General features: G+C 37.8%; 1 protein-coding gene across 4 annotated transcripts in view; it reads right to left on the bottom strand.

Annotated features, from left to right (window-relative positions):
• Window positions 1-26,479, bottom strand: part of Pou2f1 (POU class 2 homeobox 1) — a 183,957-nt gene that overhangs the window by 51,714 nt on the left and 105,764 nt on the right. For all 4 annotated transcript variants that reach the window (XM_029567149.1, XM_029567152.1, XM_029567154.1 and 1 more), the window contains 6 exons: window positions 19,238-19,338; window positions 17,493-17,546; window positions 15,391-15,510; window positions 13,328-13,516; window positions 10,260-10,386; window positions 4,352-4,446 (listed from right to left, as the gene is read on the bottom strand). In XM_029567149.1, coding sequence (XP_029423009.1) covers window positions 4,352-4,446; window positions 10,260-10,386; window positions 13,328-13,516; window positions 15,391-15,510; window positions 17,493-17,546; window positions 19,238-19,338 — 686 coding nt within the window. The remainder of the gene's footprint in view (window positions 1-4,351; window positions 4,447-10,259; window positions 10,387-13,327; window positions 13,517-15,390; window positions 15,511-17,492; window positions 17,547-19,237; window positions 19,339-26,479) is intronic.

Below are 26,479 nucleotides of genomic sequence, written 5' to 3'. Positions count from 1 at the left end.
GTACATATATATTTAATTTTGTAAGAAAATGCCAAACCAATTTACAAAGTGTGATTACATTTTTGCAAAACTACTAGCAATGTATGAGAAATCTAGCTGCTTTACTTTCTTATCAACAGCCTCAAAGCCTTCAGAGCTGCGTCAATTCAGTGAATGTATATTGATATTTCAGAATATTAAATTTCCTGATAACTAATATTTTTTTATATGCTTACTGGACATTAATATATCTTTATTGGGTAACATTTTTTTCCTCTAACTAGCTTAAATCTGGTTGTCTTACCACTGAATTGTAAGAGTTCTTTATTGTAGTTATGTCATTTTTTTATGGACTGGAAAGGTGGTTTGATGATTAAGAGTTTGTACTGCTTTTGCAAGGACTTGAGTTCAGTTCCCCTAGCACCCATATCAGGTGGCTCACAATTGCCTGTAATTTCATATCTCAGAAATCTGACACCTCTGGCCTCCAAGAGCACCCATAGGTACCCATACTCAGATATACACACACATACACACACATGATTAAAAGTAAAATAAACCTTAAAAAATCGTTTATCAGATGCTTTGAGTATTTTCTCCTTATCTGTGGTTTTTCTTATTCCTTTAAGCATTTAATTTTTATGAAATTTGTTATTCGTTTATTTATTGAGACAGGGTTATTTTCTGAGGCAGGGTTATTTATTTGATTGATTGACTGATTGACTGACTGATTGAGACAGGATCTCATTACGTAGCCCTGGCTGGCCTGGAATTTGTTACATAGACTAGGTTGGCCCCAAACTCACAGAGATCCACTTGTCTCTGCCTCCCAAGTGCTTGGATTAAAGGCATGTGACACTATGCCTGAGCTAATGAAATTTACTGCTTTCTTTTATGGTTAATGCTTTTTCTGTCCAATTTAAGAAATCACTGCCTTATCCAAGAGCACAAACATTTTATCCCAAGTTTTCTTCTGGAAGTTTAGGTTTATGATTCACTTCAAATTAATCTTTGAATATTGTATGAAATAAGGGTGGCACCTTTTATTTTATTTGCTAATAAATAGTCAACTGCCAGTTATCATTTCCTGAAAAGACTTCCTTTTCTCACTGGAATTCTTTGGCACTTTTAGAAAATTAGCTGGCTCTTTATCCTAGTGTCTGCTGGACTCTATTCCATTGGCCTACATTTCTATCTATATAGAACCAACACCACACAGCCTTCATTGCTATAATTTTGCAATAATTCTTGACATCAAGTAACCTTTCAACTTTCTTACCTTGAAAAATTGTTCAACTATTCTGTTTTCTATAATTCCATACAAATATTAGAAAGAGCATGTAAATTTCTACCCCAAAAAAGTCTGCTGGGCAGTGATTATGGATTTGACATTTTAACAACTTTAGTGTTCTGATTCATGAATACATACATTTATCTGTACATATTTCTTTCATAGGTCTTCTTTAACTTCACTCAGCAATATTTTCTGTGGTTTTCAATATAGTAGATTTTGTAAATTCTGTTAAGCTTTCCCCTAAGAACAGGAATTTTCCTTTATTAAAGCTTCCTAATGATGACTGCCAGCATACAGACACATAAGTAGATTCTGTATATTGATTTTCTATCCTACATACTTGCTCAAGCCACTTTTTTTTCCCTAAGACAGGGAGAGAGAGTCTCCCAGGTGGCTTGGAACTATGTAGAACAGGCTGGCCTTGGACACAGAGATCCACCTGCCTCTGCCTCCTGAATCCTGGGAACAAAGGTGTGCACCACCACACCCAAACAGGGTCTCCCTGTAGCCCCAGATGTCCTGGAGCTCACTATGTAGACCAGGCTGGCCTTGAACTCAGAGAGATCTGCCTGCCTCTGCCTCCTAAGTACTGGGATTAAAGGCATGTGCCACCGCCCAGCTTATTATTTTATGTGTATGAGTGCATTGCCTGCATGTATGTAAGCGCACACGTCATGCAGTGCCTGCAAGTTTTCAGAAGAGGGCATCGAATCCTCTGGAACTAGAGTTACAGATGGTTGTTGGCTGCCATGTGGGTGCTGGGAATCGGGGTTCTCTGAAAGAGCAACCAGTACTTTCAACCATGGCGTCATCTCTATAGGCCTTCAACTCACTTATTCTTTTAAAAAAAATTTTATTTACTTTTATGTGTATGAGTATATTACCTGCATGTATGTAAGTGCACCCATGTCATGCAGTTCCCACAGAAGTCAGAAAAGGGTGTCAGATCCCCTGTAACTATACAGATGGTTGTTAGCTGCCATGTAGGTGCTGGGATTCAAACCTGGGTCTTCTGCAAGAGGACTCAGTGCTCTTAACCATCTCTCCAGCCCCTCAACTCACTTATTATTGAAGCAAGTGTTTTCTCCCTAAGATTCCTTAGAATTTTCTATATAGACAGACATGCTGTATGTGAATTAAGATAGTTTTAAAGTTTTAACTCTTACTTTCTAAGGAAAAGGGGGAAAAAAAATCCCTCTGTGCTTTTTCTCTTATCTGTTTATATTGTAAGAACTGTCAGAACAACTGTGAATTAAAGTAATAATAGGGATCACCTTGCCTTGTTCTTATCTTAGAAGGAAGGTACTATTCAGTCTTTCAGTATTAAGTGTGATTCTGCACCATCTCTGATCTGTGCCCCAGATGTTCTTTACCAGGTTTAAGAAAGTTGCTTTCTGCCGAATGTGGTGAACATGACTTTAATCCCAGAACCTAGGAGGCAGAGGCAGGAGGATCTCTGTGAGATTGAGGCCAGTCTGGTCTACGTAGTGAGTTCTACAATAGCTGGGGCTATAAGGAGACTTTGTCTTAAAAGAAAAAAAAGTTGCTTTCTATTCCTAGTACTACACTCTGGATATGAAGCATCCCTCAAAAGGCTCTGGTATAAAAATCTTGGTTGCAAGCTGATGGGCTTTTGGGGAATGACCAGATTATGACTGTCAGTGAACTGTTGTATTCATGATTTGATCACATTACTGGGGAGTGGAAACTCAGAAATGGAGCCTGCTTAGAGGAAGCAGGTCACTCCCAGGACATGTTTGGTGTTCTATTTTCTTCTAGGCCCTTTCGTTCCTCTATCTGCCTCATGTCGACCATGAAGTGAGTCACTTTGCTCTCCCACATTCTGCCCACCACGATGTTCTGCCTCACCTTGCACAAGTCCAAATGCAACAGTCAAGTGATTTGTGTGTGTGTGTTAAACTGACCAAGATGAAAAATTATTATAAGTGGGTATTGAAGTCTGTCAAATATGGTTAATAATATGTTAGCATTAAGTTTAAATTACTACACTTGTTTTCTTTTTCTTTTTTTGTTTCTGGTACTATATGTGCATGTGGAATCCTGAGGCTGATGTACGGAATCTTCCTCCATCATTTCCCACTTTATTGTTTTTGAGACAAGAGCTCTTAAACCCTGAGCTTGCCAATAGGCTAGTCTTGCTAGTCCATTTGCTCGGGGATCCCGTGTCCACTTTCTGTTTTTTTGAGGTTGGAATTACAGATGGGCTCCCATGCCCATCCAGCACTTAAAGCGAGTTCTGGGCATCTGAACTCTGGTTCTCTTGTTTTCACAGCAAGAGCTTTAACTGATAAGCCATTTCTCTGGCTCCAATTTCTATACTTTAAGAGTCAGATCTAGAAAGGAGGATTCAAGGTCAGTTGGTAAAGATGAGGCGACTGAAGCCAAGTGTGGTGGCACACACCTTTAATCCCAGAACTCAAGAAGTAGGGGTGGGTGGAGAGAGAGGCAGAGGTGGTTGGATTTTCTTGAGACTGAGGTCAACCTGGTCTCTAAAGCCAGTTCCAGGACAGCTGTGGCTATAAGGAGACCCTCTTTCACAAAGACAAACAAATCAAAGGGGGGGGGGGAAGAAGAGACCGAGAACCAGAGAGGTGAGAAATGATAGACATAAAACCAGTGTATAAGTTAAACTTTTACATACCTACAATTTATGTTTTTTGCACAGTTATAATTGTGTTCTAGAGGAAATGAATCAAAGCAACAAAATATGGAGATCTAAGCTTCTTCATTGATTTTGAGAAAGTGCAAAAGACCAAAGACAGGTTTTAACTGAGGCACTAGGTCTCCAGTTTAAGTGTTAATATCTACCAGCATTAGATAGCCACAATGCATTTCTCATTACTGCCAACATAGTTTTCATTATAAATAAGAGGAACATGAAAAATTTCAAAGTCTACATCAATTTGGTAGCACAGCTTTATCAAGCTAATAAATCCAGCTTTTAGTTTTGGCCAGTTTCTGAAAACTTTACATTATTTTTATTAGAGTGTTTTTGTTTTGTTTTTAAAATTAAACAGCTCTGAAAATTTCTCAAAACAATGGAATGAGAAAACTGACCTGGGAGGTGAGGGTGATGCTTGGCTGCGGCTGTAGGAGGTTGGCTTGGCTTTGCTGAGGTAGTTGCGTTAAAAGATTTTGCGCTTGCAGGAGACCTGTGAAAAAGCAAATATTTTATGAAAAAAAAGAAGAATATGAACTGAAAATTTCCAACTGATCTGATGGTTTTGTTGGTCTTCAAATGCTTGTCTAATTTATCTAAAATTAAGTTCTGTTAATTGTGTTAAACAGAACAGGGGCAAAAGAAGCTATACAATAGTAAATCAAAACTTGTATATCTTTAGTGTAGTCTGAATAAGCTCTCTGAAAAGGCAATTCTTCATTTCCTATAGAGAAGAAGAATGAGGAATTACTCTAAATGGAAGCAGCTGGAAATTTTAAAATGAGCTCAATTTAAAAAAAAAATTTTTGGTTTATTATGTGTATGAGTATTTTGCCTGCATGTATGTAAGTGCACCCATGACATACAATGCCAATGGAGGCCATAAGAGGGTACAGATCCCCTGGAACAGGAGTTACGAACTACTGTCACCTACCACGTGGGTGGTGGGAACTAAACCCGGGTCTTCTGTAAGAGCAACCAGTGCTTTTAACCACTGAGCCATCTCTCCAGCCCCAAACTCAATTTCTCAACGCAGAATTCATTAGAATCCTCTAGTATATCGAGACAGAATTACTTAGTTCCCAAAAGAAGCAGGCAATCCTTTAAGTGGAAGAAGATGCTCTTTTCAAATTCTTAACATTTCGCCTTTCTGTGGTAGCAAAGTTGAAATGTAAACAACTATTTGCACTAAACAGTCTTAATTTAAAAGTTATTGATAAGTAAAATGTGTATGAAAGTGCTTGCTTGTGTAGTCTTAGCTACTCTGGAGGCCGAGGCAGAAGGATAACTTGAGTCTCAAAGTTAGAGGCCAGGCTGGACAACACAGTGAGAACCTGTCTTAAACCCCAGGTGTATTTGTAGGAAAGGCTCACTAGATTACTTAGGTCCATGTTTTTTGGTTTTTTTTTTTTTGCAATGTTATAGATAAAAGGGCAACCCAGAATATATTTGTATTTAAGGACTTAATATGAAATAGAAGATTGTGATGCTATAGGAGCAGTGGTACAAACAAGGAATTCTATTATTCAAAAAAAAAAAAAAAAAAAAGGTAATAAGTTTAGTCGGTTAACAGGTTCCTTCCCTCCCTCCCTCCCTCTTTTCTGCTTTTTTTTTTTTTGAGACAAGGTGTCACTATGTAGCCTCAGCTGGCCTAGAACAACTCACTATGTAGACCATTCCAGGCTGATCTCCATCTCACAGATATCTGCAGGTCTATCTTTCTAATTATGATTTCCTTAGGCTATTAAATTTGGATACACAGAATAAAGGAATATATAAGGTAACAATAAAACTTTAACCAGTTTTTATCATGTTTGTTACTAAGTAAACTTTGCTTGAATTTAAGAAATTAAAAAGTTTGTTTGACAATACAGAACCTAAGATAAATATACTCAAGATTTGAATTTTCTAGAGAACGCTTTTGCTGATATTTTGAAGCAACTATGCTAAAACTAAATACACACTACTACAAACTTCTCTTTAAAAGCAGATTTTTTTTCCAAGTGTCTCTCTCTGGCTCAATCCTATAGAATAGTTAAGGTGATCTTGGTGATTATATAACGCTAGTAAGCCAGCTTGGTGGTACATGTTGGTAGCCCTAGTACACAAGAGGCTGAGGCAGAAGTCCAAGGCTCACCTGTGCTATACAGTCAGACCTTGCTAACAAAATCAAACCAAGTCAACATTCCAGTAATCTTCCCTTACAATCAGATAAAAATACAACCTATTTAGCCTAGGCAATCTGGTCCTGTCTCCTCATCCTTATGTGTATGTGTATACAGTCTTCCTCAATCACTGTCCACCTAAGGATGAGGAGACAGGACTCAACTAAACCCAGAGCTCACTGATAACAGGCTGGTCTAGCTGGGCAGTTTGCTCTGGAGATTCCCTGTCTCTGTCTTCCAAGCACTGGAATTACAGGTGGGCCAGACATACCCACTCAGCATTTACATGGATTCATAGCTTCAGGAGACCTGAACTCAGGTCCTCATGCTTCTATAGCAAGCACTTAAACCAGTGAGCTATCTCCCCAGCCCATGCCTAGCTCTTAAATTTCATCTCTTACCACTTACTCTTATTCACTGAACTCTAGTCACACTGGCTTTCCCTTTCCTGACTTAGGACAGGCTCGTTCCCCTCTCCATTCTCTACTTTCCATTGCCTATGAGTCATTTCTCCAGACTAGCCTTCTTTCAGACTGTGGAGTTGCTCCCTCTCCTCGTGGGTCGTTGGCCACTGGTCCACGAGGACAAAGGGAGCAGAAGCGACGGACGGGGTCAGGATGGCCAGTGAGCACTGACGGAAGAAAGCCCTTCCAGGGAGGCAGGTTCAGTGATGCAAACAGCTCCGTGAAACTCAGTGAAACAGCTCCGTTTATTTAGTGGGATGTTAGGGAAAATATAGTGTGGAGGCAGTAGCCAATGCTTCAGCTGATAGGTGCTCATAGTATGCTTCATTTACATGTGGTAGTAGGCTCCTATCATCTGACTACCGGGCAATGCCTGATTATCATATAGAAAAAACCTGGGGGTAGTTTTTACTTCAGGTAACTATGCCAAAGGTCACGTTCCAAATAAGGTCAGGCATCCGTGCTTGGCGGCACTATCCAGGTAAGTCAGGCAGAGAGCAGGAAGCCCCCTGCTGAGAAGGGGCGTCCTTCCATATAGCACCGAGCCCCTTAGAGCTATCCGGACATAGAGGACTACAACCCTAGCAGCAGGGTTCCCCAACATCAGACTGCATGCCCAATTGCTACAGCTAACTTCTACCAGGTCACTCCAATCTCTTGTCTTACTTGGATATACTATTATCTAAATCATTTATTTACATGCTTGTCTTGACTTCTACTAAGGCTTTTATCTTGCTCAAAATTACAACAGTAAGCACTCAACAAATAATTGAGCAAATTAACCATGTTTGATTTTACAGGTTTGAATAAATATGAAGTGCAGTCTAGAGAGAGAAAACCCTACCTACATTTTATGTCCAATGATTAGAACTAATCTATTAGATAAAGATTATGTAGAAAAGGATAAAACCTCAAGAATGTTACAAAATAACAATGAGCAATAAAACAGGATAGCACAAAGGTCAGAAATAAAGACACATTATTAAATTTAGAGCATTTCAACAATGAGTTTCTTTGAAGTTAGAAATGAACATTAGATGTTTATCCCTTTAACAAAAGTACTTATTTAAGAAAGAATCCTACTCAATAAGAAATTAAAATACCAAATGATTAATTTTGGTTTGTAGTAGCAGCATAATCCATGAACAAATTCAAACTTTAGATCTTCTTCCAATTCCTGCCAAATAAAGCCAGCCAGATATGCTGAGGACCTACAGAGGGTTAGAACTCACATGAGCACCAGCCCTCGACACCTTCTCCAGCCCTAAATAACTGAAATCTTAAACGCACAAAATTAATTATTTTGAAAATTAATGGTCAGAGTAGAAAAGACAAAATAAAATCTCCCATAAATTATGACTCAGAAATATCAGTAAGAATTTTCCCAAGATTAGTTCAGAGAGAATAAATGTTAAAAATTAATTTCAAATAGTTGTGTAATCATAGTAATATTGCCAACAATATAAACTATACTTTAAAAGTCTTACATTAACAAGTCCCCCCAGAAAAAGCATAAATAATCAATCAATTGTAGGCTAATCTCATGCTAGAAATATTCATTAAAATTTCAACAAATCAAATCCTTGTTCCCTTCACTGCAAAGCTAGAAAATCTAATCAAATTTTCAGATTTTCTGATGCTATTAATTACAAAGATTCCAGTCCTAGAAATGTCTCCATTCCTTTACACTGTTGGGACAGTCTTAGCAGATAGAATTGAGGCCATATACTACTTAGATTACAACTCAACAGCAGGACAAACTATTCTAGATTTACATTTTATTTAATTTTGGTATGTGTACATGTGTGTGGTGTGATTACTTGGGAGTGGCACGAATGCATGCATATATGTAAGTGCACATGGACATGTGCATGTAGAGGTCAGAAGTTGATGACAAGAGTCTTCTTCAAATCCTCTCCATTGCACATATTGAGGCTGGGTCTCTCGCTTCTTGAACCTAGAGCTTGCCAATTCTACTAGATTAGTGAGCTATACAATTTGCTCCAGGGAATTCCTTGTCTCTGTATCTTGAGATTACAAGTAGGATACCATGTCTGCTGGGTAGATGCTGGGGATCTGAACTTGGGTGGTCATGCTTGCACAAGGGTTTTACCCACGGAGCCATCTTGAGTCCAAATTACTTTCAATCTGATTTTTACTATAAAAAGGAACAAACTCTTTATTTTCCAAATTATATCTATCAATTGCTGTTGATGATTCTAATATGATCATGTCAATGGTAACAGTGGCAAAAATTGAGAGGCTATTATGTATGAGGCATCTTTTCTGAAAGTGCTTTCATGTATTTACTTAGTGAATCCCTGTAATTCTTGGACATAAATACCAAAAGTATTCTCAAATTGCAGGTAAAGAAATTGAGGTTCAAAAAAATGATCTTTCATTAGAGACAGGCAGTTTAGCTTTAGACTAGAGCCTAATGCTCTTTACTGCATTATGATGATCTTCCTAAAATTAATAAAACATTTTATATTATTTACTTGGAAGTTAAGGGGAAGAGGAGAAGTATGTGAAACTCAGAAAGCTTAGGTGGCTTGTTCAATGTTATAGTTTACAGCCAATCAGTATTCTTTCCACTCTGGGCTATTTTCTCAATCCTATGACAGACTGGGTGGGAAGAAGTTAGGAATACACTAATGCAAAATTTACAATTACATTTCTTATTGTAACTATCTTAATTCTCAGAAATGAAAAATGTGAAAGTTACTATCCTTGACTTTGCCAAAAGTAAAGGAAGGTAATCTCAATCTCAAAGTTTAAAAATTATCAAATCTGACACATACACTTTAGGCTTGATCTCTTTTGTTGTGATAATCACTCTTTACTAATTCTGACCCCCAAATCACAGTTATCATCTTCTGACTCTATTTATTCCAAAGTGTTGGTTTTACCAAGGCTCTTCTATCTCTATGTATAAATTTTCTTTATATGTATAACCCATCAACTCTCATAATTTCTTAAAAACTCAAGAATTACCTAGATGCCTTACTTACCATTAGCCAAATGTAACTGAGACCTTTCTACCCACTAAATCATTTTCCCTTTTCTGTCTCTATAACCATAGTTCTACTTTTATCAAAGCTTAGCAGAACTACAGGACTGAGCAACACCCTCTTGACCAGTGTTACTAACTCTATTCTTTCCCATCCTAATCCCCTAGTTTGAGTGTAAGAAATATCACTTTTCTGCTTAAACCTTCTTTAGTTTTTCTTTTTTTTTCTCTTTAAAATAGCCTACAGAAGCTATATTGGAAGGTTTCAGACATTCACATTCAACTCCCCAAAGTGCTAGTTAAAATTTTGGGGGGTGGTGTACAAAAATGTACCTTTCTTATTTCTCTAGTGACTTCCAAACAAATGGAAACCATTAAGCTGTAAGATTTCAAGTCAGTATCCTAGAAACTTCCAGTCAGATTCTTTAATGAGCTAGTCTTTACTAATCTTTCAGGCTTCAAAGTTCATTTTCATTCATATACATAAAGCCTATGTTTTTGTTTTAAGGCATTACTTATTTTTCTCATAACTACTGATAGTTCAAAAGCAAAATTTAATACCAGCACTGCTTGTATAGATAGCATTAAGGTAAAAATATGAGTCAAGGTATCTGTTACACTGAGTGGATAGCCTTGTACCTCTAGTAAGTTTTAGGAAATCACTCACCCTGCTGGCCCTGGGGGGTCTGTGAGATGATAAACTGTGCTGGTTGCAAGTTGGTGGTAGGATGTACCAACACAAACTGCTGTAGGTTGAGATTTTGCTGTTGAAGCTGTTGTAGTTGCTGAAGATCCTTAAAAAAAAAAATCACAATTAAAACATGGATTAGAGATTCAGAAATAAAAATTGTCTTAGTTAAAAGGTTCCTAGATGATGACTGCTATTCTATCAAATAAAGACAAGTCAATATTTAACATTTTTACATGTCCCAACAGTGTGGGCTCTAGGTATGTCTCACACAGTGAGGAAACATAGGGCCTTGAGCCAGAAAGACGACTCAGCTGGTAAAAGTGCTTGCTATGCAAGCCTGAAGACCTGAGCTTAATTCCCCAGACCCCAAATAAAGGCCAGGCACAGTGTGAGTGTTTATAATGGGAGGGAGGGAGGGAGGGAAAATAATAAAAAGGAAACCTACCATCTTTGCAAGAACATTTATTTATTTATGTATTTATTTATTTATTTAAATTAATTTTTCTGAGACACAGTCTCCCTGTAACTCCAACTGGCCTGGAACTCACTATGAAGAATAGGCTTGCTTAACCTCACAGAGATCCTATCTCTGCCTCCTAAGTGCAGAGATTAAAGGTATACACCACATGTCAAGCAAGAATTTATATTTTTTGAGGGTTCGATCTATCTATCTATCATCTATCTATCAATCAATCATCAATCTATATCTATATCTATATATCTAGTATCATTATGCTAAACCTAATTTTCCATAGCTACTTAAAATTTTCTCATAATAAATGACTACAGTTCTGTTTTGTTTTTAATTCCTTTATGATTATGATTGTGTGTGTGTATGATGCATGTGTGTGATGCATATGTGCCATAATGCACATGTGGAGATCAGAGGACAATTTTGTGGACTTGGTTCTCCCAATTTACATGGGTTCCAGGGGTTGAAATCAGGTTGTCAGAATTGCTCAGTAAGAGCTTTTAATTGCTGAGCAATCCTGCTTGTCACAATATGGGTCCTGCTTCTCAAGAGAGAGCAACCTGAGCTTTAAAAATTAAGTGAAAAAGAGTCTTTTAAATATTTGACTCAATTAGTATACCAAATTTCCATCAATAAGCTAAAAGATCTATGATTCCTGAAATCTGACACCAGCTTATCTAACCCAATTGAGAAATCAGCATTAAATTACTTTTGGGTATGGTGGCAAAGACCTCTAATCCCAGCACTCAGGAGACAGAGATAGGAGAATATGAGTTCAAGAATAGCCAGAGCTACACAGTAAGACCTTGCCTCAAAATCAGGAGGCAAGGGTAGGGGGAGGGCATGCTGGAGAGATGGTTCAGCAGTTAAAAGCATTTGTTGCTCTTGTAGAGGAGGACTTGAATTTGGCTCCCAGTACACATAGGCAGCTAACAACTGTCTGTAACAACCATCTGTAACTTCAGCTCCAGTGGATCCAATGCCCTCTTCTGGACTCCAAGGGCACCTGCATTCACATGTGGGTGCGCGCGCATGCGCGCGCGCACACACACACACACAATTAAAAATAAATCTAGAGGCTGGAGAGATGGCTCAGTGGTTAAAGGCACTGGCCTCTCTTGCAGAGGACCTGAGTTCAATTCCCAGAATCCACATGGCAGCAAACAACTGTCCATAACTCCAGTTCCAGGAGATCCGACACCCTCTTCTGCCCAACTTGGGCATTGTATGACATGGGTGTACTTACACACATGTAGGCAATACACTCACACATAAAATAAAAATAATGAATAAAATGTTTTTTTATTTTTTACTACTTTTATTTTATGCATACGTGTGTATTGCCTACATGTAGGTAAGTGCACCCATTTCATGCAGTACCTGCGGTGGACAGAAGAGGCTGTCAGATCCCCTGGAACTGGAGTTATGGACAGTTGTCAGCTGCCATGTGGGTGCTGGGATTCGAACCCGGGTCTTCTGCAAGAACAACTAGTGTTCTTAACCGCTGAGCCATCTCTCTAGCTCCAAATAAAGTATTTTTAAAAAATAAATCTTTAAAAATTAAAATTTTTTTGAGACAGGGTCTCACTATGTGTATCTGGCCTAGAACTCCCAGAGATCCACTTGCCTCTGCCTCTGGAGTGCTGGCATTAAAGGTGTGTGTCCCCATACTCATCTAAGAATTACTTTAAAAGAAACTGGTTATCCACATAAAAAGTCAGACCTATAACATAACAATAACCCTACTGGTTCTAATAGTTTATGATTTTCAGTGCTTTCATATACATTATCTTACTTATATTAATTTCAACTGAAGGCCTCACAGTTCAGGCACTAAAAACATTTATTTGATGATGAAGAAAGTGGCAAATCAAAATAACTGAGAGTATATAGTCTTGATCAAGATAATATCATTATCTTAATATATCTTGCACAGTTAATAATGTTGAATCTGCCTCTGTTTTTAAATATCTAGTTAAATTCTTGCCACAACTTAAGTCCACTTCTGATCTCCTCTGGGAAAGTAGACAGTTGCTTAACATTATACTCTTCATCATTTTAAACATAACTCTTTATACCTTTTTCCTTTCTTTGAGATAAAGGGTTTTACTTACTTCCCTTTTTCTGGTCTGACTGTTTATTATTCTTTAAATAAATTTTTATTATCTTTGGATATTTTACCTGAAAATGTGAAAACTAAAATCAAATAATATTTTATTGCAGTCCTCCATGGCACTAATCATTCCTCAGCACACAGATGACTTGCTGTTTTTCTCACAGGGTGGCAACATTTACTGTAGAGCACATGAAAGGCTTCATGCCTGTAGTAATTAGCTAATTAAGATAAATACAGTAATTCCCTGCTTCAGAAATATACCATTTACTCACAAATTGCCGTTTAATATAAACAGCAAGTTATTCAAATAATTAGCTATGTATTTATAATACCAACTCAGGTGAGCAAACAACTGTATTTCTAATTCAGTGGTAAGGAAGGGTAGTATTTACCTCATTGATCAGGGGTTCTTCAGGCTTTTAAGGACCCACAGTAATAACTAGAAGGCTAACTTACCTGCGCTATCTGTATGGGCTGAGACAGAGGGATCTGCGTCATGGGTGTGGCGGCAGAGGCTGAGATGGTGGCTCCAGCAGCACTGTGCTGTTGGCTGGCGGAATGCTGCTGCACAGCAGCAGCCAGCAGCTGGGCCTGGGCCTGGGCCTGCTGTAGTAATAACTGTTGCTGGGCTGGTGTCAAAGTCAGCTAAAATCAGAACAAACAGGGGGATTGAAGAAACAGGGCCTGCAATACAAGCAAACTGCTTTGAAATAGGTAATGCAAGTGGTATTGGGCCCTTGCTACTCAGCTTCACACGATAAGCACGTAGCTAAAATGTCCACCAATGATCAAACTACCATTAGTAGCAGAGCATTCATATTAAAGTTGGAATCCTCACTACAGACACAATCATTCAAGCTTGTCCAGGGCCCTAGGGTTTAGGCAAGAAAAGTAATTAACTAGTAAGGAAGAAAACAAAGAATCAATGCTGACAGGATATGAAAAGAAATTTACACCCAACAGAAAAGCAAGTGATTAACTGATGAATGAGGAACAAGGATACTGGATATGACCAGGAAAAGAACTGATAAGGCCCAGCTGCTTCCGATTAGCTGAAATCCCCACCATATTCCATCATTTCAATTATATCTTAAGATGTGACTATTTGTTTCTTTTCCAAATCTCCTTTATAGGGCCTTCCCTCACACAATCTTTTCTGTCATTGAAAAGCATTCAGTTTCTGCAACTTTGCATTCTCTTTCCAATATATTATCTCTAGGAAACAGGCGGTAACAGCCATTCTCCTTACATGCAAATGAACCCTAATGCTCAGACCTAACAGAAGTTCCAGGTACATGAATCTGGTATCCAGAATACCTATTACTATCACAGACACTAGTCACTCAAACCCAAAACCAAACAATAAAGCAGGAAATGCATTTAAAGCAAATTTAAACTTTCATAATGTAACATTTCAAAATGCTTACACCAAAGTAGTAAGTGTGCTGGGCCTTCCTTTTTGGTACCATGTTCTGATCAAGCAAGGAGGGATCATGCACAATCTAAATTGCATGAATAGTCATTTAGTGTCACAACACTCCTTCTAGCCTAACAGGGTCTAACCTAACAATTTGTACATAAGAATCAAAGCCAAACTGTTCAAAACTTCAATACTCTTCAAATTGTGTGCAGGCATTATTTAGATCTTTCTTTCCTTAATAAAGCTATATATTAATCCCTATTGATGATATTTGGTAAATAAATTTGCAAAGGTTCTTAAAGAGATGTCCACCACCAAAACACACTTAACTGAAATGAAAGAAAAAGTTCTGAAGGTTGATTTGATATCAGTTGATTACTTTCATTCTTATCATTTCCCTAACTCACTCTCCCTAAAGAACAGAAAAACTTTCAACATTGGAAATTGTTCTGAAGGTTTAGAACAAAAATAGCTGAAAAGTTAAAAGCTTAATATAACATAACACGGGCCAATTTGTTACCAGTAAAAATAAGTGACATTTATTGAATGCTACATGCCAAGCACTGTTTTAAGAGTTTTATATAAATTATAACAGTACTCTAAAAAGATATTAATATCTTCATTTAATAGAGTAAACTGAGGTATAAGGAAATGAAGTAATTAGCCCATTAGTAATTAGAAATTATGCAGCCAAGATAAGAGGCCACATGCTTTTAGAATATTACACTTTAAAATAATGTTTTTTCTTCTGAGGTATTAATCCATTCTTTAATTATCCTGCAATGATGTAATTTCAAAGTGACAACTGCCATTTCATCAAGCATATGGCCAAGGATGCCCTTGCATGATGAAGCAACACCTAAAAATATTAAAGTCCTTAGTTTATTCTGATCATCTGCAGCTGTAACAAAATAAATCATGAAAAGTAATGACAAAGGTAATTCCTTTTCTGGAGCTTCTATGGTCTAGGAAGTTCCTTAAAGACACAATAGTAGCATGCTACTGCCAGCTGCAGTGAACAGTTCTAATCAGACATGATAAACAAATGGCAGTTCTGACACAGACAAAGTTTATTACAATTTTCTCAGTGAAAACTTACCCCAGTTATCTGTCCACCAGCAAGCATCAGCTGGGTCTGGGGAATGGCTGCCTGCACTGAAGGCTGCTGGGAAGGCTGGCTTGGCTGCTGTGAATCCCCCGATTCTTCACTAGATTTACACTGAAGTGAGGTTGGATAGGAAATAAAATGTTTGAAATAGATGATTAAAAGAAATGTATTTCTAACTCTGTAATTCAAGAATTATTTGAAATATGGGCCGTTCAATTGTGAGTTTTCTGATTTTCCCCATTTCCTTTCTTATATGCTTTTATCGTTCTACTTTATGTACTAAGTTTTTGGACCTTTTATTCCAATGCCAGCAAATTTCAGTAATTTTTTAAAAATAAAAAATAATTGGTCCTCTACACATCAACAAAATGTTTCATGACCCCAAATCCTCAATTCTGCAATGAGGAGTAGGGGAAGAATGCATTTTCAATTCACTTCTATTATACAATCTTTCATACCAACATCCTGACACATACCTGTGGCAAGCCTCAAACTTCTTCATATACTACTTTAGGGACTGACTACTTGACCCACAGATTTCTTAATCTACTATTTTAAAGAACTGTAAATGCAGTGTCTTCCATCTAGTAATAAACAAGCTTGAGGGAAAATGCTACAGTCAAGAAAGAACACAGATCGAAAATTAAATGGTAATTAAAACTGGTTATACAGAACATTAAAATTCTGCATAGATTTGCATATTTCCCACCACCTGTTTTGGGGACTGCAGGAAGGCTAATTAACATAAAAGCTCTGATTAATTCTGCCAGTCATTGAAGATAATTACAGTGCAGGACTGTAAACATTCTGCACTGGAGATACAGCCTGTTTGCCAACATCTCTTTAAGGGATGTTAAATTTACCATGGCAACCAAGGCAATTTTCTGTCTCCTCTCCCTCAGAAAGGAAGGTCACATTATCTCCTTTTCTCTCCTTGTTTCCACGTGTTACTAGGTCCATATTGATCTATGTTTCATGGAATGGTCAACCTAAAGTCTTTAGTCATTAGCAACTGAAATCAATCTTCCAGAATACTGTTTTTCCCTCTCAACTGTTAGTTACTTAAACACTACAATGGAAGGCTGACTGAAACAGGAAGGTGATTGAAATGTTAGGTAATAATGCAAAATATTTGAACCTTGCAAATTTTGTCCTTTGGTTCAGAGAAGCAAAAAGGCCAAATTTAAGTTCCGTTTTATTTTTGACTACGTGACCATCAGTGTATCTTGGTATTTTTTTATCATTTTTTAAAGATTATGTGTGTGCATGCAAGCACGTGTGTGTTCCTGCAGTGGCCAGAAGAGGGTGCTGGATCCCCTGCAGCAGGAGTTACAGGTGTTTGTGAGTGCTAAGAATGGAAAATGGGTCCTCTGCAAGAACGGTACACTCTTTTTAACATTGAGCCATCTCTCCAGCCCCTCAGATTTTATTTTTCTGTTTAGAGCTGAGAATGCTGACAATTTTATCAACGTCCCCATTTAAATACAGACAAGTAAAACTGTGGTCTAGGAAGTTAAGTGTTTAGCCAAAGGTCACAGAGCTAATTAGCTTCACAATGAGAATTCAAAACCCAGGGGGGGTCCCATGATTCTCTGTTCAATTTTCTTTCATAAAACATGATAAATAAAAAAGTTGGAAAACAAAAGAATACTTAAGAGGTTATTTGGCTTTATGTTAAGATATGTTACAGTTTTATAGCTTAGAAACATTTTACTGAACTTAAATAAAATGACATTATCAATGTTCCAAAAGTAAGAGTGAGTCTTCTGAAATAAATGGGAAAACAGAAACCATCAGCAGAAAAAAAAACCAAAAACCCCACAATATAAAAGAGTAAACAAGTAGGGTGTTGAAGAGATGGCTCAATAGTTAAGAGCATTGGCTGCTCTTGCAGAGGACCCAGATTTGGTTCCCAGGACCCACCTGCTGACTAACAACCAATTATCACCATCTGGAGCTTTGTGAGATTTTTTAAAAATGTAGAAATAATAAAAATAACAAATAGTAGTAATCCCAAGTAATTCTTATTATAAATTATGTGCTCATTATAGGAAATTGTGGAAAAATAAAGAGAAAATTTGACCCATGCTTACCTGTACATTTAAAGACTGAGCAGCAGCCTGTAAATTTGTTCCAGCGAGCTGGACCTAGAAGTAATCAAGAGGCGTTCTAGTCTAGGATATTGCTATTCATCACTAAGGTTGTCATCAACAAATATTTCAAATACTAAATATATGTCACTGAGTTAGAACTGAACCAACAGGAGGTATATTTTATATTGTGAAAACTTTATAAACAAGCCATAGTTCAACTGAAACTGCAGTTGATTTCTTCTACACAAGCACCATCACTAAGTGAGCATTATCAAGCAAGCCACACTTATACTCTGGCCTCTTTATTTACAATTCTATTTGTATTCATAGGATGCTTAGGTACAAAAACTTAGCTCACTTTCCATATCATCATGAAGAACACATAAAACTAAACTAACCACATGTATTGTTTTTATCATTATTAACTAATAAAACTATCCACTAATCCTCATTTTAAATTTCCATGTACAGATCAGACTAAAAGTCTCACATGGAGTTCTTAAAACTTTTCTTATTTACATATTTTAATTTTATGTATATAAGTGTTTTGCTTGCATATATGTATGTGTGTAATGCCCAGGGAGGGTAGAAGAGGGTGTCAGATTCCCTAGAATTGGAATTATAGAGTGTTGTGAGCCGCCATATGGGTTCTGGAAACTGAACCCCAGTCCTCTGCAAGAGCAGAAAGTGCCCTTAACTGCTGAGCCATCTCTCCAGCCCTGAGTTCTTAAAACTTTTATAGTTGTAACTTAAAAATCCTAGCTAAAAAAATCTATCTTATAAACCACACATGAAAAATCTGTCATATTAATATTCACATTTCAGACATTCGGAAAGTTCAAATCATGGTCATATTAAAATAAAAACACACATGCAATTCGAAAGCTATCAATTGGTAATCATGTTACTAACTGATTTAGAAAAGAGTCACCAAGAGATCATCTAACTAATGGGCAAAATGAAAATAGGATATTTACATGGCTTTAACTATTTCTCCGCAGATGCTTAGAATTATGAAGGGTAAAACGATCACCTTACAGGAAGGATACCTGGCAAGGAAATGGTCAAGTGTGCAGTTTGCAACCCAGTAATGAGATATATGCCTTCTGCTATAAGCCCTGTTTAGAGTACATTGCTTAAGCTGTAGTCCTACCAACTTTGCTTCATTTACAAACAAGCTTCAGAACAGTTTTCTAGAATCTCATTTTCAAGTAGAGGTAGTCAGATGACATATTTTGATGAAAAGAGTGGTAATAAGAATTAAAGAACAGAATAGAATCTATGGTCTGTTTTTAGACCGAGGGAAAAAATTGCATGCCATAAGGATAATACAATAGAAATAGGTCTTTTAAATCTGAAATTAGGAGATGAATAGTCAAGCAAAGCTCTGAGTGGTCATACAAATTAAAATGGCCTGAAGCCATTTATGAGCTTAGAGCTTCTGGCCTTGAACAGCAGGTCTCAGGGCAGAGGCAGCTGTTGTGGATGGCTCCGGTTATTCAGTCCTTCAGGTAGCCATCAAAACTCAAGTTTATTCGCAACACTGACCCAGTGGTTCATACATTCCATTCAACATGGAATTCTTTTCTTTACACAATTATAGAATTGATAACTATTCAGGAAACTGAATCATTAATTCCATACTAACCATTCAGCATGATACAGTTACACATGATCTGAAAATAATTACCTCAGCATTTTATGTCTTAAAAAACTTTCAGTTATGGTTGGGTGAAACATTCTACCTGATGGAGATGTCCAAGGAAAGCCTGGGCCTGGGCTGTTGAAATTGCTCCTCCAACAGGCACAGGCTGTTTCTGAAAGTCCAGCCCATTCGTTTGTGTGCCTGGAAAGCAAGCAAAATAACTTATTATTAAGAGAAATTAAACCAAAAGAAACAAAGTATTCAACTTCAGTTACCACATTCATCAGGAATTTGTTTTTTGTACAATCACTTTTCTAAATATCTTCAACAAGAAGAAGTGATTTAAAAGGAGGGAAACAGAGCATCTTGGAAGAGGAGGTCAGAAGACAGGTAGAGTACAGTGAAATGCTGTCTTGTGGAATGTGACATGGATATGGCACTCACAGATTCAGCAGCTGTGGTTATGTACAAGTCCTGTATAAGATCAAGTCAGCCAAAATACTGACATAAATAGGGGAGGTACTCTCCAGGCTCCACCCCTTAATGAGGGGCTATTGGCAGTTGATTGCTGCTTTGGGAGGGAGAATCATTCTTTTTTGAGGGTATTACCAGTGATAGGTTTCCTGTGCTACAGTGGACAGCCCCACACCCATGCACATATAGGCAACACTAATGGGACCTAGTGGGATATCAAAATAAAATAAAAATAAAAAAAAAATTACAAAGTTGGGAGGGGGTCATGTTTGGGAAGATATAATCATATTTTATTGTATACGTGTATATGACTCAAAAAAGAAAAATATTACTATTTAAAAAATACAGTAAAACGATTTATCTTCAAAAGGCAGGACTTCAGAACAAATATTTACCAACTATGCTTAAGCAGCAGGAACAAAAAAGAAAACAGTGAGTGACGATGATGAGACATGGCTGCAGTGCAGAGAGATGCAGTAATTGGAGCAACTGGGATTGAAATGGCCATGGAATTTACGACGGCTTTAAGGAAAAGATCACTTTACTGTTGTAAAAGGGGAGATAATCCTAAAAAAGGGGAGCTAGCTTCTGCTCTCATCCTACTAAGTATTTCACTTGCACAGAAGAAATTCCTGGACATCATGAAGAGCAAGCACTGATGGAAACCCTTTATCGAAAGGCAGTTTGATAGCTAAGCCCATTCTTTATACAAAGAAAACAAGATAGTTGTACTCATTTCTTCAATGGCAAAGTACAGATTGCTGTACATGTATTTTTCCCCATTCCTTCAGTTTTGTTTTGAGACAGTGTCTCACATAGTCCAGAATGGCCTCAAACTTACTATGTAGCCAAGGATGGCCTCAAACTTGTTATTTTCCTGCCTTAGTCTCCCAAGGGCTGTGATTATAGGTCTACACCATCAGAATCTGTTACACTATTTCTAAAACAGTGCTAATTTCTACCATTACAGGTCCTCATCCATCAAAATTCTATACACTGATCCTACTTTTCAGTTCCCATAACAATGAAAACAAGTTCCTTATAAATCGAAAAGCATCAGATAACAACATGAGATCAACTGAATTCCAGTATGTCTGGTACTGTAGATCACTGCTAATAGCATTATCACTCAGTACTGTTTATTTGCTATGGTTTTGCCTCTTGAGGGGATGGGATGATGGTATGGTATTTCTCCTGTAAATATTTTAATCTGTGAAAATATTATGATGTGTTAACAACTAAAAAACACTTTCTGGCTGGGGAGAGACTATCTCTCCTAGGCTTAGTGAATACTTAGCATTGAAATGATTCAAACTAGCTAATCCTAGACTGTCCATCCTGTCCCGCTTTTCCTTTCCTATGGAAACTCAACAAAGGTGGCTGTCTAAACTTTTCCCTCCCTTCTGTTTTTTGACTTCTGACTGACTGCTTCTCTAGGAATGTCGTGCATCTCTTGTCTCCAGGAACCAGGAGTGCAATAAACTATTTTCCTAAGCCTTTCTCTCTTTTTGTGCCTGTAACTAACTCATAATCTGGTAAAACAATAGAAGGCAGTACTCAAAGGTACCAATGCAAAAGAACACTCAAAATAACCACTCAAGATATGCACAGAGATTTAAGATGTAAAGGCAGAGAACTCTGTAAAATATCTGAGATGTTGTGAGGGCAGAAGAAAGATATTACAGAGAAATCATTACTGCAGAACTAAAAGGAAAGGAGAATGAAACATACGTAAACGTACAGCTTAACAGGATTTGAGCGTGAGATATTTTGAGGGGACAATGGTGTTGAGAGACATAACCAAGCAACAGCGGGCTTTGCATACTTGGGAGAATTGGGAAACAGAAACGGGAGTTAATTCACTGGGTGAGAAGGTGAATAAAGTAAGATGATTAACATAAGGCAGCACAAGAAAGGTGAGCAACCCTGACAAAACATTTAAGTAGTCAAGTGTGCACTGAGAAACAATAGGCCCAACCCAGAGATTCTGCAGGGTTGTCTTCAGAAGAGCATTACTAAGCTGAATCTGACATTTTTTTTTAAGTTTTAAAATACATTTTATTGGTTCTTTTAGAATTTCATACAATGTGTCTTGAATCATATTCAGATCCCTCCCCTCTACCCTTTTCCCAATTTCATGTCATCTAATATATTTTTTAAATTAATTGAATTTTTGTGTATTTCATATAGAAAGTCACCTTTATACCCCCTTCTCCTTTGTCACTTTCCCATAACACCCCAACTGGAGTTCATACATTCTGTCATTTGTGTTAAGGACTATCAAGTAAAGTTAGTGTACCCAGATGTCCCTCAGTGCAAGTTCACCCACTGGGATCTAGTCAGCCTATCTAGAGTCCCTCCCTTTAAGAAGGTCAGCTCTGGCCTGGTGTAGTGGCGCATGCCTTTAGTCCCAGCACTCAGGAGGCAGAGGCAGGCGGATCTCTGTGAGTTCAAGGCCAGCCTGGGGAGACCCTGTCTCAAAATGACCAAAAAAAAAAAAAGATCGGCTCTTTCTCACCCAGCAGTAATCGGCTGCCAATAATTCTTCAACTAAGATTGGGGCCTGCTGTTCATTTCCACAGCTCTGTGCTGGGTTTCTGTCTGCTTAAGTCTGCATGGGTCTTGTGCATGCTGACACCATTGCTGCAGGTTCCTGTGAGAAGAGTCCCAGGAGCCTGTAGGACTATTTCCATATGGTCATGCACCTCCTCCCTGGCACTTACAATCTTTCTGCCCTCCTCTCTTGCAATGATCCCTGAGTGGGGGCATTTTAATATAGGAGTCCTGCCCAAGGACCCACACTCTGGAGACTCTTATTCTGAGTTATGGCCATTTGTGACCTTCTGATTTCCTGGCCCTCTGTTGCATGAGGGAGCTTCATTGATGACAACTGAACGATGCATTAATGTTCTCCTCATCCCCTGTTCTATGTTCCATGAGCCTCAGGTGTAGAGGTTATATCCTAGATGTGGCACTTAGGCTTGGGCAATTCACAGACAATCTCTGTGTGTGACCAGTTGTGGAACTCTGTAACTATTTCTGTCTCTTGAAAAAGAAGCTTCTTTGATGGTTGGTGACTAGGATACTTGTCTATAGATTTAAGGATCCATATTTTGCACATAGTAAGAAATTACATTTGTCCAGGGATGTGATAGCCTTGGAGTTTCTCTTAAGATCTATGACCTCTCCAGCTATGTAAATTTGGCTAGGTTTACAGTATCAAATATGAGTTTCCTCCCATTGAGTGGGCCTTAAGTCCAATTAGGTAGCTGTTGATTACCCCCAAGATAAAAGTGCCACTATTGCACCAATGCCGTTTGCTATGCTGGTCACTGATGTGGATTTTAGGCCCTGAAGGTGGGGTTAGACCGCTGACTGATGTTCTCCCTTAACAGTGATCCTTGCATAGTGATCTCCAAAGCTATGAGAGCTAGCTTTCAGGGGAGGTGGCTTCCAGGTCAGTTCCAGCTCTGCTGCTCCAAATCCTGTGTCCAAAGTATGTTCTGTTTTCAGCAATAGGGTCTTACCATCAAGTTCTGGGAGGCAATCAAGGACTTCAGCAATAGCCTGTGTAATTTGGGGAGTCTCTTGGACTACCCTGGCCAAAAACTCAAAGGAAGGTTTCTCCTGTCTGGCACTGTTTCTTGTTATGCAGCCTTCAGCTATACTCATGGACTCATGTAGAGATATTGTATGTGTAATATTTTAGTAGGTTTTTGGACTAATACCATTCCCTCTCATTTTTTATACTAGCTAGGCACTATATAAATCTCTTTCTCTTCCTGTCTTATCCTCCCTCTCTAGTTAAAGTATCCCCATTTTCCTTCCCTATTTCTTCCTTGAGAATTTCTGTCTGTTATGGTCTCACCTCTCGAGTTCCTTCTTCCCGTTTATTCCCATAGTTCCCTGTATAGCCCTCCTCCCACTCCCACTTAACTATCCCCTTTTTACACATATCTCCCCTAGTAACACCTGTCTCCTACTATTCTCTGTTTCCTTCTTTCCTTTACCTCCCTAGTTTCCTTCCATATTTCTGGTTCCTGCAGTTATATCAGGATGTGCACTCACTTATAAGGATCTGGCGCTGGGATCCACAAATGAAGGAGAACATATGTCTTTTGTTTTTCTGAGTCTGTGCTACTTTACTTAGTATAACAGTTTCTAGATCTATCCATTCACCTGCAAATTTCATTATTTAATCTTTCTTTACTGCTGAGTAGAACTCCACTGTGTAAATGCACCTCACTTTTTAACCACCTGTCAGTTGAGGGGCACTTAGGTTGCTTCCATCTCTTAGCTATTGTGAAAAGAGCAGCAATAAATATGGTTGTACAAGTATCTCTGTAATAGGATGAGTCCTTTGGGTATATGCCAACCAGTGGTATAACTGGGTCATATGGTAGGTTCATTTTTAGGTTTTTTTTTTTTTTTTGAGTTCTCCACACTGCTTTCCATAGGGATTTCCTGAGTTTGCAAACCCACCAGCTGTGAATGAGCATTCCTTTCTCCACATCCTTGCCCACATTTGGTATCATTTGTTATCTTGATCTTAGCCAGTCTGACTGGTGACTGAGGGTAAGATGAAATCTTAGGGTGGTTTTAATTTGCATTTCCATAATTGCTAATGATATTGAATACTTTTTAGGATGTTTCATAGCTATCTCTTTCCTCTTCTGAGAACTCTGTTTAGATCTTTGGCCCATCATTTAATTGGGTCATTTGGGTCTTGAGTCTTTGCTTTTTGAGTTCTTTATTCTGGATGTTAAACCTGTATCTGATAAGTCACCGGTGAAGACTTTTTCCCCTTTGTGGGTTTTCTCTTCACTTTCTTGCTTCTTTTGCTGTACAGAAGCCTTTTGGTTTAATAAGGTCCCACGTGTTGACTGTTGACCTTAATGCCTGAGCAACAGGTGTCCGATTTATAAAGACCTTTTCTACATCTATATCTTGTAGGTTACTGCCAATGTTTTCTTGTAACAGTTTCAGAGTTTCAACTTTCACACTGAGGTCTTTGATCCATTTGAAGTTGACTTTTGTGCAAGGTGAAAGGATCATTCTAGTTTCATTCTACAGGTGGAGATCCAGTTTTGCCAGCACCATTTGCTGAAGATGCTGTACTTCCTCCATTGTGTGTTCTTGGCACCTTTTACAAATATCAGGTGACTGAAATTGTGTGTACTCGTGCTTGGGTCTTCAATTATGTTCCATTGACCCATGTGTCTATTTTTGTGCCAGTACCATGCTGTTTTTCTAACTATAGCTCTGTAATATAGTTTGAGATCTGGCATAGTAACCCCTGCAGCATTGCTCTTTGTGCTCAGGGCTGCTCTAGTTATCTGGGCTCTTTTGTGCTTCCACATGAATTTAAAGATTTTTTTTTTCTAATTCTGTGAAGTATGTCATGGGAATTTTGATTGGGATTGCACGGAACCTACATATTGCTTTTGGTAGAATGGTCATTTTCACAATATTAATTCTTCCAATCGTGAGCATGGGAGGAGGTCCTTCCATCTTCTGGAGTCTTCCTCAATATCTTAAAGATTTAAAAATTTCATTGTAGAGATCTTTGATGTTTTTGGTCAGGTTTGTTCTGAGACTTTTTTTTCTTTTTTGAGGCTATTGTGAATAGGAGGGTTTCCATGTACCCTTTCTCCAATTGCTTGCTATTGGTATACTGAAAGGCTACTGATTTTTGTAGATTGTTTTAACCTGACACTTTAATAAATGTGTCAATCAGTTCTAGGAGTTTTCTGGTGGAATTTCTGGGATCTCAGGTATAGTTTCATATCATCTGCAAAAAGGGACAATTTGACTTCTTCCTTTCCAATTTCTACTCTTTTAATTTCCTTCTCTTGTCTTATTGCTCTAGCAAGAGTTTCAAGCACAATGTTGAAAAGGAGTGGAAATAGTGGGCATCCTTGTTTGGTTCCTGATTTTAAAGGGAATGCTTCTAGTTTTTTTCCATTTAAAATGATGTTGGCTGTGGTTTTTTTCTATATATATTTAATCATGTTGAGGTATGTTCCCTCCAGTCCAATTCCCTCTAGGACTGTTACCATAAATGCATGTTAAGTTTTGTCAAAGGCCTTTTCTGCATCTATTGAGATGACCATGTGATTTCTGTCTTTGAGTCCATGTATATGATTTATGATATTTATTGACTTGCATATATTGAACCATCCCTGCATCTCTGGAATAAAGCCTATTTGATCATGGTGAATGATCTCTTTGATGTGTGTCTGTATGCCATTTGCAAGTATTTTGTTGAGAATTTCTGCATCTATGTTCATTAAGGATATGGGTCTATCATCTTCTTTTTTGGTTGTGTCTTTACCTGGTTTGGGTATTAGAGTGATACAAGCTTCATAGAAGGAATTTGGGTGTTCTCCCTGTGTTTCTTTTTTTCTTTTTTTTAATTAAATAACTTATGTAGTATTGGTTGCAGATCTTCTTTAAGTATCTGGTAGAATTCTGCTGTAAATCCACCTGGGCCTGGGCTTCTTTTAGTCAGGAGGTTTTGTATTACTGTTTCAGTTTATTCATATGTTATGGGTCCATTTAAACTGTTGATCTCTTCTTGGTTTAGTTTTGGTAGTTCCATTCATTTCTTTTAGGTTTTCAAATTTAATAGAGTATAGGTTTATAAAGTATTCCCTTATAATGTTCTAGATCTTTTGGGTGTCTATTGTGGTGTTTTTCTTTCATCATTCTTTTGGTTAAATGAGTCTATCTTGTTTAGCTTTTCAAAGAACCAGCTCTTAAGAGTCACTGAATATTTGTATTGTTTTCCTTGTTTCTATTTCATTGATTTCTGCTCTGATTTTTATTATTTCTTCTTGTATACTAGTTTTGGAGTTGCTTTGTTCTT

This window comes from Nannospalax galili, unplaced genomic scaffold (assembly GCF_000622305.1).
Source record: "Nannospalax galili isolate Female #2095 unplaced genomic scaffold, S.galili_v1.0 scaffold1811, whole genome shotgun sequence".
Taxonomy (NCBI): domain Eukaryota; kingdom Metazoa; phylum Chordata; class Mammalia; order Rodentia; family Spalacidae; genus Nannospalax; species Nannospalax galili.
The sequence above is the reverse complement of the archived record's forward strand: the minus strand, read 5'-3'. Positions and strand labels throughout refer to the sequence as shown.